This window comes from Corella eumyota, chromosome 1 (assembly GCF_963082875.1).
Source record: "Corella eumyota chromosome 1, kaCorEumy4.1, whole genome shotgun sequence".
Taxonomy (NCBI): domain Eukaryota; kingdom Metazoa; phylum Chordata; class Ascidiacea; order Phlebobranchia; family Corellidae; genus Corella; species Corella eumyota.
This window is the reverse complement of record NC_137490.1, coordinates 16,441,180-16,456,627: the sequence shown is the minus strand read 5'-3', so window position 1 is coordinate 16,456,627 and position 15,448 is coordinate 16,441,180. Positions and strand designations below refer to the sequence as shown.

The 15,448-nt window shown below is 30.7% G+C and overlaps 5 protein-coding genes across 6 annotated transcripts; 3 read left to right on the top strand and 2 right to left on the bottom strand.

The window, feature by feature from the left end:
• Nucleotides 1–175: 175 nt before the first annotated feature.
• Nucleotides 176–6,127, bottom strand: LOC145740710 (E3 ubiquitin-protein ligase listerin-like). The gene is made up of 2 exons (XM_082558540.1): nucleotides 1,616–6,127; nucleotides 176–1,479 (listed from the first exon to the last, which is right to left on the bottom strand). Exons 1-2 carry the CDS (start codon nucleotides 5,976–5,978, stop codon nucleotides 587–589), a joined length of 5,256 nt encoding a protein of 1,751 aa, XP_082414666.1. The 5' UTR covers nucleotides 5,979–6,127; the 3' UTR covers nucleotides 176–586.
• A 718-nt stretch (nucleotides 6,128–6,845) lies between these two features.
• Nucleotides 6,846–8,598, top strand: LOC145751242 (sorting nexin-12-like). Its single transcript, XM_082567350.1, has 4 exons — nucleotides 6,846–7,065; nucleotides 7,202–7,297; nucleotides 7,501–7,628; nucleotides 7,886–8,598. Exons 1-4 carry the CDS (start codon nucleotides 6,898–6,900, stop codon nucleotides 7,989–7,991), a joined length of 498 nt encoding a protein of 165 aa, XP_082423476.1. The 5' UTR covers nucleotides 6,846–6,897; the 3' UTR covers nucleotides 7,992–8,598.
• Nucleotides 8,599–8,978: 380 nt separating this feature from the next.
• LOC145753700 (protein DGCR6-like) lies at nucleotides 8,979–13,407 on the bottom strand. The gene is made up of 6 exons (XM_082570128.1): nucleotides 13,272–13,407; nucleotides 13,103–13,185; nucleotides 12,919–12,996; nucleotides 9,912–10,033; nucleotides 9,622–9,741; nucleotides 8,979–9,439 (listed from the first exon to the last, which is right to left on the bottom strand). The coding sequence occupies exons 1-6, from the start codon at nucleotides 13,373–13,375 to the stop codon at nucleotides 9,383–9,385; spliced, it is 564 nt and encodes a 187-aa protein (XP_082426254.1). The 5' UTR covers nucleotides 13,376–13,407; the 3' UTR covers nucleotides 8,979–9,382.
• LOC145753684 (uncharacterized) lies at nucleotides 10,326–13,034 on the top strand. Of its 2 annotated transcripts, none has more exons than XM_082570117.1 (6): nucleotides 10,326–10,573; nucleotides 10,875–11,055; nucleotides 11,196–11,381; nucleotides 11,509–11,663; nucleotides 11,856–12,034; nucleotides 12,100–13,034. In XM_082570117.1, the coding sequence occupies exons 1-6, from the start codon at nucleotides 10,374–10,376 to the stop codon at nucleotides 12,843–12,845; spliced, it is 1,647 nt and encodes a 548-aa protein (XP_082426243.1). In that variant the 5' UTR covers nucleotides 10,326–10,373; the 3' UTR covers nucleotides 12,846–13,034. The 2 variants fall into 2 exon arrangements, with proteins under 2 accessions (XP_082426243.1, XP_082426235.1); XM_082570109.1 differs by having other exon boundaries at nucleotides 11,853–12,034.
• Nucleotides 13,408–13,675: 268 nt separating the features above from the next.
• On the top strand, nucleotides 13,676–14,633 carry LOC145740863 (ADP-sugar pyrophosphatase-like). The gene is made up of 2 exons (XM_082558654.1): nucleotides 13,676–13,757; nucleotides 13,912–14,633. The coding sequence occupies exon 2, from the start codon at nucleotides 13,914–13,916 to the stop codon at nucleotides 14,631–14,633; it is 720 nt and encodes a 239-aa protein (XP_082414780.1). The 5' UTR covers nucleotides 13,676–13,757; nucleotides 13,912–13,913.
• Nucleotides 14,634–15,448: the final 815 nt, after the last annotated feature.

The window sequence follows — 15,448 nt, the reverse complement described above, 5'->3', positions numbered from 1 at the left end:
GTTCAAGTCCAAGATAAAGAACTGCATAGACTTTAGTCTTAAGCTATTAAAAGTACAGTATGATTAAGTTAAGTTTCCTAATAATGCATCAAAACTACAATCTTGTTCCGAAATAGTTTTAACTATAACTTTTTTTAACTAGAAGTTGTTTATTGCAACAATTTTAAAACCCGAACAAAATTAACAAAGACACCAGGCCCAAATTTTTCAACGTTCAATCAATTAACAAAATTTGTATATACCACAAATCTGAAAACTGTTAAAATTAGTAAAAAATTACATAGTTAATTATGAAACTTTTAGGGGAAAAACACAAATAATTCCTATGTAAGCAAGTTAAAATGTAAAATGAAGTAAACGATTTTTAGTAAAGTTAAAAAAAATATATATATTTGATTTTTAAATTAATATTGTTTTAATATCTTATTCTGCATGAATTCTTAGTAGTACACTAAAGTAGCAAGTTTATGATTTTAAAAGTAATTTTTAGGATTTAAACGGTATTACAATTTATTTTTAAAACCGTTATAAATATGTCTATAGAATGGATTATATGCAATTAAACATTATTTCACAACAAAAAAAATTATTTAAACATCATTGGTGTTCTACAAAGTGGACATGTAGATTGGTTGCTAGTATCAAACCACTTGTAAAGGCATTCGGCATGATATTTCTTGTGACAAGTCTTGCATTCTAATTTGGGCAGTGATTGGGTGTTGCTCCCATGTACAACAGAAAAACATATCATACATTCCTCCAACCCATCCAACCTCTTGTCCACTTTTTCTTTCCATAAAAGCAAGGCATCAAGGATGCTGCCGTTCTGATGCTGTAACAGCATTGTCATTTGTAAAATCCAATATCTCCACTGGGAGGCAGCAACACCGATCCGACGCACTGTATTCACTTGGACTGGGGTCAATGGATGATTTAAAGATAGATGAACAGAAATCTCGAAATCGGCATCGGATACTTCATACGTTGCCACAACTTCTCTTGTACTTGGTCTTGCCTTTACTAACAGACCTTCAGAGTGTTTTGCTTGAGATACAATACTCAGTTCTTTTTTGCATAAGCCAGGTGTCACATATGCAGAAGTGTAGTCGTCTATTTCTGCACGGGCAAGCTTGGTAAGGTTATTAAACCAGGTTCTTACAATTGCAGGAGTATTTTTTAATAAATCATTGTATAATAAACAAGCAAGATGTTGCACAGTGAGGAAATCTGCCTTCGATCCTTCAACTTCTAAGTTTGTTTCAAACATATTCAACTTTCTGGTTTTACCTTCGTTATTAGTTTTAAAAAACAGTGGTATTTTTGGTAACAGTTTAACCAGTTTTGGCAGTAAAGTGTTCTGAATTGAGAGAAAGGAGGCGTCGTTGAATGTTGAAATATAACCAGATCTTCTGTTTGATGGAATGTGTTGAAGTAGTCCCAAAATTAACCTCCATGCAAACATGTATCCAATTGCAGCACCTGAAAAACATTTTTATATTTAAAAAAATTAAATTTTGTTTAAAAAAATTAAAGGCAATTTGCTAGTTTAAAAAAACCTAAACAAAATATAAAATTGGTCTTTTATTAATATATTATAACATTAAATGTTTCTTACCTATATTTTCGGGAGTTGGAAGGTGCTCATGAACAGGAGAAAGTGGTGCAGGACTTAAAGGAAGTTCTTCATCAGAATCAGTGTTCTCCTCACTCGAAGAATCCACATCACTAGGTTTTGTCTTAACATGTTGTTTCTTTGATGGAACAAAAGTTATAATTTCATCCATTGCACTTGTCAGCAGTTGCACTATATCTTTCAATTTTAAAGGTATTTTGATATCAAAAATATAATCTTCAGAGCCATCCTTTTTGTACACCACTTCTTTGATTTTTTTTAGTAAATTATATGCAATAACTTGTCTATCTGATGAACCATTTGGACCTGGAACGAGCATAACACTAAAGTTGTAAATAAGGGATTGAACAGCATCAGAAATTTGGGAATCTGGCACTAGATATGGAGTCAATCTTGTTGATACAGAAACCAAAGTTTCAGTTGCAATGTTTATAAAACATTTCTTCAAAGTTGGAAGGATAACATCAATGGCATTATGGGTATGATCTCGCAGTTGCACAAATATGTAAACTAATTCCGAGTGGGCAGCAGGCTCAAAAAATTCCTTCCATTCGTTTGTTAAAGAACTAGGCAGAAGTGGATCATTTATTGCCTCAGTAGAGGATAAGTAGCCAGATAAAGCAACCATTAGTGAACATGTAGCATTTAGGAAAGTTAACTGTTGCCAAGTAGAAATAGATGGAGTGTGCGATAAACTTTCCAAATATGAAACTAAACAAATTTGAGTAAAATCCCATCCTTCTTTTTCAAAAATTTGTGGTCGAAATACGAGTACACTTTGTAGAAATTTAGTTAAAAAGACATTGAACAAAATCATTGAGTTATCAGATTGGGATAGATCGACATCGAATAAAAACACTTTATTTCCTGAGGAACTTCGTAGTTCAAGCAAGTTTTTTACAACCTCACTGCAAATTATAACAAGGGCATCAGGATCTAACAAGTTGATTTTTTCAAGCAGCTTGGATAATAAAAACAAACACAAAGAATAGTCGTTAAATTTAACCGAATTAGATTCATCTTCCAAGTTTTCCATAAATTGACTCTGACATTCCAACACCATATTTGTTGTCCACTCCAATACCTTAGACAAGATTTCCGGATCTTCGCAGAAGTTGACAAATGTAATTAATGTGTTGCATAAAGCCTCGGTCAGGGTAGTTTTTTCAGTAACAATCTCTTGTAAAAATACTTCAGACACCTGTTTTGTTCCCACATCTTGCAAAACTTCGTTAAAGCACAAGCACCATCCATGCCCAATGGAAGCTGATTGCCTTACAATATCCGCAGCAAGTATTTTTACAAAGTGTGTATAATTTAAATACCACATATTACTGGTTGAATTCATATTTGGTGAATTAGCCTTTGCTAAAAAGTATTCCACAAATAATATTTTTACTTTATCCAAATCAAGCAATTGCACCAAAACTTCGGGGTTAGAAGTTGAAACTAAGTTTTCGATGGAACTAATTAACTGTGTCAAACATACAGACATATTAAGATATTCCGGTTTTGCTTCGTGGTCAGAAGACAACACTTTATTATCAAAACATATAACATCACAGTTAACAACCGATTGAGTGTCGAACCAAGTTGATGCAGTTTTTGATGGTCGATAGCTTAACCAAGAAGTTTGATCTGGTATAAAAGCATTGAACCACTGGACCACAAAATCTAAAGACTGATCAAGCAGCTCGGTTAAAAATGTCGTAACGAGATTAATGTTAAAAGACACTGAGGATAAAAGAATGGTGCGTAATGTGTGAGCACAACTCATTAATATATCTTGCACTTCCATTACAGCATCTTCGATATTTAAAAGGGTGTTCAAAATTTGCTGTAAACCCTCTAAACCAACCTCCATATCAGAAACAACAGTTAGTAAATGAGTCAATAGACTAATTAAAATGGGTTTTGTTTCTTTGATAAATGACAAGTTACTTGAATAGTTAGAAAAGGTAGAAAAACATATTGAATTAATTTTTACCAAAAAACCAGCATCTAGTTTTGTTGAAATCTTTTCTAAGCCAACCAATATCGAAATAATTGAATTAGGATGAAGAAGGGAAGATGAGTTGTCACAGCATTTTGATGTCATAGCTGTTTGTAATAATTCTGTGTAAGCATAATTTTCTATGTAGTCATTAGTAAGGCGTTCTAAAAATTTTCCAAAAGAATTTTCTTCTGTTTTAAACCAATCTAAATACCACACATCACATGCAACGGCATTGTCAATAAGATGTTGGGTTAATTGAATGCAAGCTTTTATGTCAACATTATATTTGTCAGGGTGGTTCAAAATGTTATCTAAAAATGGTTGAGCATTCTTGGTGCATATTTTTAAACACTCATACAGCAGATTTGGGATAGATTCTTGTGCTTCAGTATTATCTTTGTCATTTTCGGTTAACAATTTAATAAGATGTGCAATATCATTTTCAAGAAAAAATAAAGCTACATCATCACTCTTGTAGTCCACATGAAGATCTTGCACTACTAATTTAATTAAATCAACAGATGAGAATGTAGAGAGAAACTTATTTAGTAGAATGACTTTGTTGGCAGGTTGTAAATCTATTTTAAAAATTTCTAATATTAAATTTTTGACTACGGTGTTTAGTTTTTCTTCATATTCCTTATTTTGGTATTGTGTAGTAATGGCCTTGGGTTTGGAAGGTATAAATCCTGGTTCTGCAAATTGTACATAGGGTTTTAATTTTTTATTGGTATTTAACCCAGTGCCTCTTGCAATTTTTAAAAACCCCAGAAGGCTTTTAATTTTTTCTGGCCCGATTTTCTTTTCTTCGTATTGCAATACAATTGCTTGACCAATTAAAAAACATTTATCCCAAATCATAACACAAATTTTTTGGAAGCTGTTTGCAGTGCTGCTGGATAACAAAGCCTTGTTTGAAAACATTTGCAGAGTGGAAACAATAAGTTGATGCAGAGGGACAGTTAAATAACTTTTTTCTTGAATGGAATTTTCTAACAGAGGAAGCAGTTGTTTTTCTATCACCAAATCAATGATATTCCAATCAGGATCTTCACAGGTTTCTATGGTTTGTTGTAACACAAATTGCATGCATTCAACTATTGTAGTCACAATTGCTTTTGTTTCTCCAGCACTTTTTTGGGTTCTTTCATTTTCCAACCCTTGCTGAAGACATTTAAAAAGCTCTTGGTATACTGGTAAGACTGCTAAGGAAGGTGGAAACTGTTTTATCAATGGAAGCACATAGGGGGACACAATTTTTGCATTTCCATGAAATCCAGATTTTAAAGCATTCCACAACTGGGGGAGAAATCCCTTTCTAATATCGACATGGGTGTGCCAATCTGGAAAAACCTTGGTTAAGTTATTAGAAGTTTCCCAGAGAACTTTGCAAACCTGGTAATGTGGATCGTCAAGTTTATTTAAAACACATTTGCATATATAAGGTAAGTGGTCATTTAGTAGGTCTGGGTTACTGACACACATAGATGACAGAGTGCTATAAAATGCAGCTCTAACACTTGGAGATTTATGTTTAGACAACTTCCAAAACTTTTGATTTGCTAAAAATTTTCCAAGCTCAGTATTGATTTCACTTATTACATTGCTTTTATTTAATTTCAGTACATTAACAAATAAAGCAAAACTATTTAAACTGGATGTAATTATTCGTTCATCATTATGTTCACGATCAGTTGCGCTTAATGACTTTTGATCATTTGCATTCAAAGAAGGTTGGGATTTAGTGTTCATGAACACATAAGAATAGATTGTATTTAAAATTTCTTGATAGCAAAACAAAACTACTTTTACTTGTTTTTCTTCGGTTGGAAAGGCCTGTGAAAAAGCATCATTAGCTGCCATTAATGCAGGAGAATAAGGATCGCATCTTGAAATCCACCAAAGACCCATGACATTTTTTAAATGAGGAGCTATTTCCTTTCCGACAGTACTTAATAAAGATTTAAATGCAACATGACTAGCTTCTCTTACCCTTCGATCACTGGATTCACATAATCGATTGTAAATTCTGGGCCAATAGGGAAGAATACTGATTGCTTGTCCTGCCTCACAAGATTGACAATATTCGGAAAATTCATTTAATGCTTTCAATTTTGTGGTTACATCTTTTTTCGTGAGTTTACTTAAAATAACACGAAACTGTGCATCAACCGAGGCATCTGTGTCGTCTTCTAATGATTTTAATATAGGAACATATCCAAGATTTCCAGATAGGGATTCGAAGCCAGTTATTCCCTGAGTTTCAGACAGAAATGCTGCTGCCCTTCCGCTGTTAGAGGGTTGTAAATTACCTTTGGTCCTTTTGCTTTGACCCTTTTGTCTTCCCATACCTAAGTGCCTACAATCTTCCCATACAAAGTCTGAAAGTGCCTACAATCAGACAGCGCCCAGAGCTAAGAATTTTGAAAAAAATTAGCTAGTTAATATTGCATGGGTTAATAAACGTTACAAAATCCTTAAAAATTGCCTTAGTGTCAATTGTGTAAGCATGTCGCAATTCTATATTAACAAACGTACACTGTTGACGACTGATTAATACGCATGACTAACTTCTAGGAAAGCCGTGTATAAGAAATTTTATTATTTATCTTTTTGAATACACTTCGAAGGTTTAAGTTATATTTCTACCAAAATTAAAACAATATATTGATAAAAGAAATACATATCTGATTCGATAAGAATATTGCGACCCTACTTGTCATTTTCTGTCACGTTAGTCGTCTGACTTTTGTACCTGCAGTGGGCTGGTACCGGCGTTAGCGTTACGAAAAAACAAAAATTTGCTAAGTCTTTTAAATATTTTCTTTAACTGCTTGTGTATTTGCGCTTCAAAAGTTTTTGTAAAAATTAAACTAGTTGATTGTTTAACTTGTTAATTAATTGGCAGTTTAATTAGTTGTTAAGTTAAAAGCGTATCAAATTCCCCGTTCATTTCCGCTTGTCGTTCCTACGTCTGCGTTTGCGTGTATCTAGTTGTAAATTAAACATTAGAAATTTATTTACACCTTGTTTTTTTGCTGTTTTGCGAATTTAGTCAAATAAAATAATAATTTCGTTAGGTAGACTTGTAAAAATTGGTTTTAGAGGTTTAAATATTTTTACTTTTTAGTCAAAAAAAATACAAACTTTATAAATTTTATATTTTCAACCTTTTTAGGCATTTTATATATAATAATTTTTTATTTCATTTAAGGTGTTAAGTTGTTTTAATATACATTGCTGTTAATTTATCACATAATTAAACAAAATGTCATCAGATCAACTATACACAAAGAGATTGGATGGCCCACGTCAGGATATATCAGATGCATACAGCTTACCGGCCAATTTTCTAGAAATTGAAGTCATTAATCCTGAAACTCACATGAATCCAGGCTGGAGACAAAAATATACCGACTATGAAGTCAAACTTAAAGTAAAACAACTTTAATCTGTTTATCATAATTACTTTTTTATAATATGCTTATCTTTATTTATTTGTTCATATTATAGTTATTGCATTAATATAGTTAATCCATTTAATGTTGTTTTATATTTGAATTATATTTTAGACCAATTTACCAGTATTCAAAGCAAAGGACTCAAGTGTTCGGAGAAGATATAGTGAGTTTGAATGGCTTGCAATGGAATTAGAAAGAGATAGCAAGGTAAGTTGTGTATGCTTATTTTATGTTTTAAAACCCAATAGTTTAATTAAAGTATTTATTAAATGAACTTAAATTTGGCTTAAACTTATTTTAAAACAAAGTTCAACTATCACTCTGGTAAATATCTGAAAATTGATGTGACTTTTTTAAATCTGACTCCCTAACAGTATTTTTATCAATTTAATTCTGTATATTAAAATCAGATTGTTGTCCCACCACTCCCAAGCAAAGGCTTAAAGAAGCAAATTCCATTTTTTAGTAACGACGAGGGAATTTTCGCTGAGGAATTTATTGAGGAAAGAAGAAAAGGATTAGAAGTTTTTATTAACAAGTAAGTTTTGGCTTTTAAGCCCATTAAGCTTAACAGCTACATTTATTTTTAGTTTAAATTTACTATTATTTTTCTGTTTATTATTGTTTATAACTTTTCTGGGTACCATACACATTTTGTTAGTTTTTAGTAAAATGATGTCATGCTGACTCATAAATCATGGTAATACTTGCATGATCAAAAATGCTATATTATTTTGGTTAGTCAATAAAGCAAGATTTTTATTAGTTTGTTAATCGTAAGTGTTTATTTTTTAGAGTTGCTGGCCACCCTCTTGCTCAGAATGAAAAATGTTTGCATATGTTTCTACAAGACCAAGAATTAAACAAAAGCTACATCCCTGGCAAAGTAAGAACCACTTAAACAAGTACTTGGCAGTTGCAGTAAGGTCGTTGTTTAAGTTATATTTGAGACTTTGCAGGTCGCGTTACATAATTATTTGACAGCAATTTTTTTCTGATTATGTTGATAACTATACTCCCATTTGTTTAATTTAAAAAAAAAATCATACTGAATGTGTTTAAAAATCCTTTTATTCCCATGTACAAAATTTAAACACTCATGTTATTCTGTATTAAATTCATTGTAAGACCAATATCACTTGAAAATTTAACAGAACGATATAAGTTTTATTATAAAATAAAAACCAATTGTGAAACTTATTTCTAGAAAAGAAACCGTTTTTGTGCCATTTGATTTGCTATGTATAGTTTATGTTTATATAAACAAACAATTGAACATTAAAATACTTATTTGTAATATATAAATATTGTAGAGTAATGTTTGTTAAGAATTTTCTGTTGTTAGTTTTTGTTTTTTATGATTTACTTTGAACAGCTAATAAGTACAAAATGTTTTAAATATGGGATAAAAGCATTTTGATTTATTCTTTTATTTAAAAATATTCCTTTTAAATGCAGTGGTATTTCCAGTTAAAAATACTGTATTTTTAACAAAATTATGACCTTTTTTAAAAACTAATATAATATGTTCTGATAACTTTTTTATTTTATATACTATTAATATTACTTTTCAATAAGAAATAAATTAAATTTTGTGATTTTAAATCAAACTTGATTTTAAATTGTTGTTTTTTTCATTAACCTATACTCAATATATTTGTAAGATTTGTATCTCAATCAATATATAACTACACTTCATTTGTTCCCAAATTAATTTACACTATTAACTTTAGAATATAGGTAAGTCAAATTAATTACAGTATTTTGTTGTCAAATTAAGTCTAAAGTTTTCCAAATCATAGATTTTATGTCATGTGAATATAAAAAACAACAGTATAAGCAAATCTATTTCAAACAAGTTATTTTTTGTTTACCTAATTGGCTGATTTTTTGTTAACAAAATTGTGCAATTAAATACATTATATATATTCATTGTTACAGTTGTTGTGTGTTTGGGATTTATAGTTGTAAAAACAAGGATTAATTGGGCTTAGTAGGTTAAAATATGGAAATTACCTTGTGGTGTTATGTGTTAAAATGATGCAGCATAGTTTAAATTAATTACAAAAATTTTCAATATTAACTTAAAGCAATATACTTCCTCAACTGTACATTTATATAGGATTTTATTATCATAACATGATTGTATTATTTAAAAAGTAAAGTAAGCAAAAACAAATTCAAAAATACAGCAAATACACAAGATGATGATGTAGCATAATAAGTTAATAACACTAACATGGTCTTCCTTCTAGTAAAAATATATGAAATTTAAATTGGTTAGTGTGTTATTTACACTAACAAAACTTCTCTTATAAGCTGAAGTACAACCATTTGTAACTTGACTTCCTAAATAAAATTTTAATTTATAAATTAGTTTTTTGGTTTTTCCATCATGCTATCTCAGTTTTAGATGAGAAGGTATTGTAAACCAATTTATATTTGATTTACTATTTAATATAAGTATTTAATTATTTTAGATTTAACTATTACATATATTTGTTTATTATTAAAATTCTTTTGCAATTTACCTTTTTATCAGTTGTTACAAAAAATCCAGGCACTCCAGCACTTTGAAGTGTTGCTTGCTGTCCAGCTACTTTCAGATCCAGCTCATTTATCAATTTTTGGTCATACTGTTCAAGTTCAAGCTAAAAAAATCTTTTTTTTTATGGTATTATTTTTGAATCTTAATGTATTAGTCAAGAGTCTTCTAGTATTTAAGTTAAGATTGGATCTCGGTTAGAAAATACACAACTTTTTATAAAAGAAAACTATTAATACCATAGAAAATATTATTAATCAAAAAAATTATTTAAACCTGTATTCTTTTATCAAGATTTGTTGTTTGTTGTTCATGTTCGCTCTTTAATAAGGTCATATTATGTGGACGACATATTTGCATTTCTTCTTTTTGTTTTATCCTTAAATTTTGCTTCAGGTCTACAAAAAAGAGTATTAACTACAATAACCATAAAATATAAACTTTGCGAATTCCCAGTATTTAAAAAGGTTTGTACGTTATAGCTTTTTTCGACTTGCACAAATTAGGAGTTTTTTTCAGGTAGACAATTACAATGAGTAATGTCCACTCATGATAAAACGCGTAAGAAGACTATTGTAAAACTTATTTTAAGCTTCAAAATTTCATTGTCTATCCAAACAGTTGGTTATTTATTATACACCTTGTTTTTGCCAGCATGCACTTTTTAAAAACCTTTAAAAATAAGGTTTACACCCTTATTGTGAAAAACACTCTGTATGTGATAGATTGAAATTTAAAATGTTCAAAAACTTTTGCTTTTTTTTTATTTTGGCAACATTTTGTTGGTTAAAATGTGTTGCAAACAATCAAGAAATTCAAGATTTGCCTAAGGAGGAAACAAAAGAAATTGTTCAACAAACAAGTGCAATAATTAAAGATGATAATACTTTGTATTATTCAGATGGGGATATTAGTCAAATTATTCAGATAACTAACAAGTAAATGCAATCACTTAATTAATGTATATATTTTTTAAACCTAATCATAAATTCTATGATTAAGTGTTGGCTTACTAACACTATATACCGGCTTACTAACACTGTATATTAAAATGGGCTTTATTGTCTAAATTAAATTGTTTAAAATTATTAATAACTTCCTTGTTGGTAAGTTACTGTTTAACATCACCGCAAAAAGGACAATAAAAAATATGATTTTAAAGAAAAAAAAACAATTACAGTCGACTAAAAGTCACGGAACCTAACTAAAAAAATTAAAATATAACACCCATTATTTTAGCTCGATCTCAGGTAGTACTATGCAATGTCCACTAAGTGATAACTGTAAGGTTGAATGGGGGTCACCTGGGGAATGGAGTGATTGTGTGGTGGGTATACCACCTTCAAGCCTCCCTCAGTGTTACAGAAGTGTTCATTGGAGGGTGGTGCCCTGCATGAATGATTCCCAGTGTCTCATGTTTGTAAGTTATTAGAACATTTTGACAGATCAAATTGAACTAATATTTAAATTTTCGTGGATAAATAAAAAATTGTAAAAAAAATATTAAATTACAAACTTTTAAAATAAAAATTGTAAATTATTGTTAAATTGTTTATACAGCAATGGGAATTATGCCTTAATAATATGACCTGTTTGGGTCAATGGGCAGAATGGTCGGAATATAATAGCAACTGTGACTCAAATTGTAGAGGAAATAGAACAAGGCAAAGGTTTTGTTATAAAGATGGTGACAAGGTAGAAGATTTATGTTTAGGATCGCCAGGAAACAACCAAACCGAATATAAAGTAAGTAAACAATTTAAAAAATAATTATTTTTGAATAATGTTACAGACAATGCCTATCATTTAATATAAAAAGTATATACGTTTTCAAAACTTAAAATTTTAATGATATACCTATTTTTTTATGTAGACATGCAACTTAGATGATTGTATAGATGGACGGGCAGCTGGAACACCACCATCGACCACCAACATGATTTGGTCGTACACATTTTATGGAACTATCTGTTTAAGCATCTTAATCATATTTTTACTTATTGGGTTTGCCATTTACAAAATAAAGAGGTAACTAACTACCTTTTATTCTATCGGCATTTAGTATCATTAAAATTGTTATTACTGGTTTAATGAACTATCAAAAGGGCTAAAGTTAATCAGGGTAAGTCTGTTATATACCCTTATTAAAATTATATGGGCTTGTTGGAGTAAGGTGTTATTTAACTTTTAAAATCTAACCACACCTTATTTATTCAGTAGAAAGCCAGGCAGAAACAACAATGAGTCACATGTGCCTTCTCGTTCATTCATGGTTGCTGGTGCCACGGCACGTCACCAAACTCAAAATTTAACATCTGATTTTCCACCTCCAGATGAAATACAGATCAACCCTGCATTTCCTGCTGCCAGGATTAATCAATATCAGACTATAAACTTGGGTAGGTAGAATATATATAAGAATTGGTTGTTTTTTAGTATTAGGCTAATTTTTAAATATTTTTAGAAAGAGATAGCAACAGCATGCCTCGCCCTCCACCATCAAACCCCTTTCCAAAAAAATGGAGTAAAAAAAACCTTTTCTCTCGAAAATTACCCTCTCTACCCAGACAAGATCGTCAAAGTTGTTCTAATCATGATCAACCAAATCATCATGACATTGTCACAAGGTCACAAACCAGCGTGTCTACACTCAGTAACCCAGATTTTTTACCACAACGTACAGAAACCATGAATTCTAACTCTGTTGAAACTTACACAAGAATGGAGTCGTTTTCTAGTAACCACTCTCAGTTTTATAACAACAATCGCTCCCAATCACTAGCAGGAATTAAGGCCCAAAGATATCGAAGATCTGCAAAACGAAGCAGGGACTTACATAAGCAAAGAGGGATATCAGATGGAGTGCTGCTATCCAGCCACAGAAGCTCACCAATCTCTGGCACCTCAGCAAAGGTCACAAAGCGTAAACTTTCCCAAAAGCGAGTGCACCAGGTAGGCAGTATTAATTCACAATCAAGTTATGGAAAAATGTACTACAATGAAGTCTACATGCCAACCGAAATCAACACAATTAGAAACATCACAACACACGTCAATGATGACTATTTAAAACCAATCAAAAGCGTGAAACAGACAAGACCTCAACTTCCTTCTTATGAGGAAATATCCTTTAAGGAAAGCGGCTCAAGCAGTCAGCAAGAAAACAAGAACGTTGATGAGTATGTTACCATCAAAGTTAACAGAAAGTAAAGCATCAAAATAATGAAAAAATTGTTTATGTAAATTGTACATATGATATGTCATAAACATTTTTCTTTGTTACCTTTATGGTCTTTAAGTAAGGATTGTCGCTGCGTAAACCAATTCTTTTCAGTTAAATGCTGTATTTCTTCTAAATCAGCTAGAAAGTTAATTTAAAAAAAATATTTGTATTGAACTAATCTTGTAGATAACACAATAAAACAATATATTAACCTTGTTAAAGGAAATATTTATTTAATACTCACATACAATAGTAAATATAGCACTATCCAATAGGCAGGAAGCAATCTTTGACAAAAAATTATACGAAAGTCTTTGTTGAACTTTACTAAAAAGCAAAAAAACATTGACACTAAAACTCTATTTGACTATATTTAAAAAATAATATCTCAATATACGAGAAACATGGTTCACCTTGGAAATTTTTTGACAGCCTTCTGAAGAGATTCTAACATAACATATTGTCGTTGTTGATTATCACTGTTAGGGTTAAATGGAATGTAACCGCCCTCTCCCATTTTATAATTACTTAAAATCTGAAAATAGGAAAACGTTACTTCCAAAACTATTACAAACAGGGAAATTCCCACGCATGTTTCCCTACGCTAATAACCACATACTTTTACTTTAGAATTTTCCTGTATCTTACCAAAATTTTAACCTAAAATAAATTTTGAAAAACTTATATAATCAAAAATATTTAAGTTAAATTTAAAATATTATAATAGGTTTTTTATGTTAAGCCATTGATCATACAGTCTGATTAAGCATATTAAGCAAAAATTATTAAGTGGAAACACAGCGTCATGTGAAAATGTTTTGGCATGTAGTGCGAAATACAAACTAGCAAATATTGGTTTGTGAAAGTTTGAACTTGAAGAATCCTTAAAAAGCGAGTAGGTATGATAGAAATTCAAATTTTATATTTAGTTTATGTATATCAGTTTTTAAATTATTAGGATTAACGGTTTTTTAACGTGTTAACTCTTCAATTTTGTTTTATTAAACTCACAACTCTAAACCATACTATATTTCAAAAAATTGTTTATTGTAGTCATGGATATTAATGCCAACAAACCAGATTCTACGTCTAGTGGAGATTTAAATAGGTACAACTGTATTGAAGGTGTGGAAGTTACTCATACAGGAGACTGGCTTGAAACAAGACAAATAAGCTACCGAGATCCTTTAGGTAAATTAAGAAAATGGGAATCAATTGGCTATACAGTTACACCAAAACACGAAGGAGCAATCGACTGCGTTTCAGTTGTTGCCACTTTGAAGCGAAATCTTCACCATAACTGCATTGTTTTAGTTAGACAATTTAGACCTCCTATTGGATGTTACTCAATTGAGCTTCCTGCAGGTTTATGTGACAAATCTGATGAAAGTCCTCAGTCCACTGCTCTTAGGGAGCTTTACGAAGAAACTGGGTACACTGGAAAAGTCACTCATACTGAAACATCAGTCCTGCCTAATGCCATTGACCCAGGCACTGAAAGTACACTACAAGCCTTTGTACATGTTACAATAAATGGTGATGATCATGTTAATATTAACTGTGACCAACATTTAGATGATGGGGAATTTATCGAGGTAATTATCATGCCTAAACGAAGCCTTTTGCAGCGTATTACAAGATTGGTTACTGATGCCAAACATAAAACAATCATAGATTCAAGGTTGTATGCTCTTGCACTTGGAATGAGCATGGGAGAAGATTTAAACAATAAAAATTTTGATCCAAATTCTAACAAAGGTTCTGTTGTAACTTGAAGTGTCAATAAAATATTTCGGTTAATATTTATTGTTATATTTTGTAAAACAGAATGATTTTTTAGGTAAGCCAACTGGTTTTTTAAATACTATTTATTTTTATAATACTGATTTTGTGGTAGGAAATAAGAAATATACACGTTTTACTTTATAACATATAAAAGAAAAAAATTGTAGGTCGATTAAAACTACTTTAAAATGCAAAGTGTGCCAAATTAACAAAAGTATGTCATTTAGCTTCACAACAAGTCGATTCGAAAATTTCCAACTGCAATCAAGTATTCAATTTTTAAACCCTTTAAAGTCAAATAAAAACACCAAACACGTCGCAAGTCTTGTATAATTATAATTCTATTTTGTCATTTACACATGCTTAAATATATAATAACAGACAATTATGTAAAAAAAACTGTGTGCGATGTCCGTATTTATCAAACGTATATTCTGAATTTACAAATATCTCTCGTACACCAAGGCACCGTGCTGTATACACATTACGCAACCTAATGTTTTTATCAGTTTAGACTAAGTCGTATGTATGATCGTTAATATTTACCAATTTGTTCTTGACTTTATTTGTCGTTAGTCGAATATGCTGTTTATTGAATAGAATGTTTTTTAATGCGGGTTACTATTTTTAAGGCATATGCTACAGGTATTATGCTGCTAAATTGAATTACTATTTTATTTGCACGCAATATGCGTGTTTATTAGTCATCTAAACTTAAAGCTGGGACGTTTTGTAAATGATTTATTAATATTGATTATGGCTCAAGAAAATTTTGGTTATGTCTCGAATGAAATTCAACTAACTT

What these genes read in the sequence shown, in the direction of transcription:
- LOC145740710 (XM_082558540.1), bottom strand. Translation starts at nt 5,978, where the DNA reads ATGGGAAGACAAAAGGGTCAAAGCAAAAGGACCAAAGGTAATTTACAA. An exon ending in TCCAACTCCCGAAAATATAG is followed by an intron (nt 1,480 to 1,615) that starts GTAAGAAACATT and finishes AATGTTTTTCAG; the next exon opens with GTGCTGCAATTGGATACATG.
- LOC145751242 (XM_082567350.1), top strand. Translation starts at nt 6,898, where the DNA reads ATGTCATCAGATCAACTATACACAAAGAGATTGGATGGCCCACGTCAG. An exon ending in AATTAGAAAGAGATAGCAAG is followed by an intron (nt 7,298 to 7,500) that starts GTAAGTTGTGTA and finishes TATTAAAATCAG; the next exon opens with ATTGTTGTCCCACCACTCCC. An exon ending in TTAGAAGTTTTTATTAACAA is followed by an intron (nt 7,629 to 7,885) that starts GTAAGTTTTGGC and finishes TTTATTTTTTAG; the next exon opens with AGTTGCTGGCCACCCTCTTG.
- LOC145753684 (XM_082570109.1), top strand. Translation starts at nt 10,374, where the DNA reads ATGTTCAAAAACTTTTGCTTTTTTTTTATTTTGGCAACATTTTGTTGG. An exon ending in GCCATTTACAAAATAAAGAG is followed by an intron (nt 11,664 to 11,852) that starts GTAACTAACTAC and finishes TTATTTATTCAG; the next exon opens with TAGAAAGCCAGGCAGAAACA. An exon ending in ATATCAGACTATAAACTTGG is followed by an intron (nt 12,035 to 12,099) that starts GTAGGTAGAATA and finishes AAATATTTTTAG; the next exon opens with AAAGAGATAGCAACAGCATG.
- LOC145753700 (XM_082570128.1), bottom strand. Translation starts at nt 13,375, where the DNA reads ATGGGAGAGGGCGGTTACATTCCATTTAACCCTAACAGTGATAATCAA. An exon ending in CTTACTTAAAGACCATAAAG is followed by an intron (nt 10,034 to 12,918) that starts GTAACAAAGAAA and finishes TCTTTTTTGTAG; the next exon opens with ACCTGAAGCAAAATTTAAGG. An exon ending in ATCTTGATAAAAGAATACAG is followed by an intron (nt 9,742 to 9,911) that starts GTTTAAATAATT and finishes AGATTTTTTTAG; the next exon opens with CTTGAACTTGAACAGTATGA.
- LOC145740863 (XM_082558654.1), top strand. Translation starts at nt 13,914, where the DNA reads ATGGATATTAATGCCAACAAACCAGATTCTACGTCTAGTGGAGATTTA.